At 44.6% G+C, this 2,928-nt stretch overlaps 1 protein-coding gene across 1 annotated transcript; it reads right to left on the bottom strand.

The window, feature by feature from the left end:
• Positions 1 to 959: 959 nt before the first annotated feature.
• On the bottom strand, positions 960 to 2,685 carry LOC123366690 (solute carrier family 35 member E3-like). The gene is made up of 2 exons (XM_045010336.1): positions 2,568 to 2,685; positions 960 to 1,549 (listed from the first exon to the last, which is right to left on the bottom strand). The coding sequence occupies exons 1-2, from the start codon at positions 2,683 to 2,685 to the stop codon at positions 960 to 962; spliced, it is 708 nt and encodes a 235-aa protein (XP_044866271.1).
• Positions 2,686 to 2,928: the final 243 nt, after the last annotated feature.

Genomic DNA, 2,928 nt, shown 5'->3' with positions numbered 1-2,928 from the left:
AGCGTCTTTCCTAGCTGCTAAGGAGCTGACAGCATATTAAAGGGGTTGAAGAGTGTTGAATCCTTCTCATTTAGTTCTGTTTTGAATGCCAAAAATGCTGACCTTTTCTGTCTTTAGTATGGCTTCTAGGAGGCATCTTTCCAAGTCTAAATATAGACTGCTGCTGAAAATCAACCTTCTAGTTCCCTGAATCAGCTATACAAAACAGTAGAACCTAGAAGGAGATGGATACTACATATTCTTGTCAATGCAGACCTTCATAGTTAGAGGATTCAGAAATTCTTCTACATTTCTTAAATGTTGCTTTTATAATATTAGTACTTGTGGTATCATATAATCTGTTGATACCACTCTGTATTAACTTTTAATTGATTCAATATTCTGTAAATATAGCAGTCTCTCTATAAACCCCCTCACACTGTCTTTTCTCTTGACTTGATTTTAAACAGCACTACTAGATTTGTAAAACAAGAAATGTTCCCATATTCCTTCTTGTAAGAATTATGTAAGAAAGAGTACACAAGGTGGTGTTTTATTCTTAGCATCTTTCTGCAAGAAATAGGTATATCTAATAATATTCCAAAACAGCTATGTTGTCTGTTTAATTATTTGGTATACAAGGAAATATAATAGTTGCAGGCCATGAAAAAACTACCAACTTCTGTTAGTAGAGTTAAATGTATGCTGTCACAGTAGATTTGAAGTTTACTAGATTTCTTGTTGCAAAACACCTATGACTAATACATGAAGGGCAGACAATTTTGACATACATCTGTGGGTTTGATCAGAGAATACAGGGATACATTTTTGGCTATGTTAAAGATGAATAGTGTATTCAAAATGTTTTGCTAGGATTACAAAATTTATGCTATGTATATATATTTTTAAATATGAAAACAAACAATGATACAATACACCAATCTATTTCTGTATTTTGGAAAGCGTTTACAGCTCTAAAATCAGTACCTCCCCTGTTTTTTTTTTTTTTTGTTAAACTTCACGTCATAATAGGAAATTAGGAATACACCTACAGTTATGGGAATCAGGGTCAGTTTGATGCGCAGGGGGAAGCTCTTGCCGTAGAAGAGGCTCTGGATGGCCACGATGGCCGGCGTGGTCATGGCCTTGGCCAGCTGGTAGGTGCCGATGGTGTTGCTCTGCAGGGACAGGTTGGTGAACACCACGAAGCCGCAGAAGCTGAGCGCCAAGGGCAGCACCTGGCGGGGCCGCAGGCTCTTGGGGGCGAAGACGCGCAGCGCCTGGCACAGGCCGAGGCCGAGCCAGGTGGCGGCGAAGTGCACCAGCGTGAGGCTCAGGTTGGGGAAGCCGAGCCGCACGTAAAGCCACTTGTTCAGGAACACGATGCAGATGGAGGCGGCCAGTTCACCAGCAGCCCGGCCGCCAGCCACCCCGGCCCCATGGCGCCCGGCAGCCGCCTCCGCGCTCAGCGGGGCCGGCTGCCCGGCCGACGAGTACGGAGCAGGGAGCCCGGCCGCCCGCCCGCAGCCAGCGCACCCGGGCGCGCTGGGGCCGCCGCCTCGCCCCTCCCCTGTTACGTGTCAGAAGCTCTTTGGAATTTACCTTCTAGATCCTAAAAGACTTGTAAACAGCTGTCATTTATCATTCAGATAGGCAAGGTTTGATTCTCCTCTCACTTGCATGAGGTTTGCATTAGTATGACTCTGTTGACTTGAGTGACCAGCAAGAGGAGGAGAATCTGGCTTTGAGCATTTGGTACAAATAACATTTCATGGTTTTTTTAAATATAATGATTAGGGGTCAAATCGTGAAGTCCCTACCCAGCTTTTATTCCATGGTTACTCAGGCAAAACTCTCCTTGACTTAAGTGGAAATTTTGCCTGGGCAAGGATTTAAGGTAAAATTTTCAAAAGCCCATTTTCAAAAATGATCTAGGAGTCTCGTTGAAATCATAGGTAATAAGTCCCACTGAAAGTCAGTGTAGTCAGGCCCTTAGTGGATGAAGCTAGGCAGCAGGTAAATCATTCCCTCCCAACAGCCCTGCAGAGATTACCAGGGATACATTATTTTTTCCTATTCCCCAGCCTGTTCTGGAAAACTCCCCTAAAATGCAGATATGGTTGCCCCCTTTCCTGGGTGCTCATTGCTGACATGAAGTCAAAAGGCCCCAGAAGAGCCTTGTCCTATGGGGTCTGGACCCTGTTCTGTATGAGGCAGAATCCTCGCCCCTAGATGGAATAAAGATTCCTCCACCTTAGGTCCTCCAGTGACTTTTACTTTGTGCGGGAAAGATATGGGCCTCAAATTTTACTCCGTGAGAACTTCCCTGATTAAGGTCTGAGAGAAGACCTCTGCTCAGGTACAGTGGAGGGGAGCTGCTCGTGGCTCCCTGATTCTCAGCTGCCAGGTCCCTGTCTAAACCTTAAAACTCGGGGTGGGGCTTGTATTTACAAAACTGGAGAATCTGACATGGTGGAGCCTTGCTCTGCCATGTTGTTCCCTGCCAGACTACAGATGCACCCTTTAGCCACCCCATCTGCCTCCACTTTTGCTGGGGGAAGTTGTTTACAGAACCAGCAACGAGCTACGTCCTGGGCCACCTTTATGCCAGCTGAGTTTCTCAATACGCAGTGGAGGGTGGTCTCCATGATCAAATTCTGATTGCTTTAAATTCACAAAGCAGTTCATGCAAAGTGAACTTGGCATACCGGCGAATCTGACCCAAGGTATTCAGTATATAGTATTTTTAAGATAGGCTGTTTCCTTAAAATAATGACAAATACTGAAATATTAGGGATGGATCCAAAAAGCAAACCAGGCTATGAACCCCCTCAATTATTGCAAAAGTTAAAATTTGGACTTTGCTACTAAGGCCGACAGTATCTCTGTAATACTTGGCATTATGGATGACCTTCCCTACACTTGGAGCATTCTATTTGTGAAACTGAA

This window comes from Mauremys mutica, chromosome 3 (genome assembly GCF_020497125.1).
Source record: "Mauremys mutica isolate MM-2020 ecotype Southern chromosome 3, ASM2049712v1, whole genome shotgun sequence".
In the NCBI taxonomy this organism is placed as follows: Eukaryota; Metazoa; Chordata; order Testudines; family Geoemydidae; genus Mauremys; species Mauremys mutica.
The sequence above is the reverse complement of the archived record's forward strand: the minus strand, read 5'-3'. Positions and strand labels throughout refer to the sequence as shown.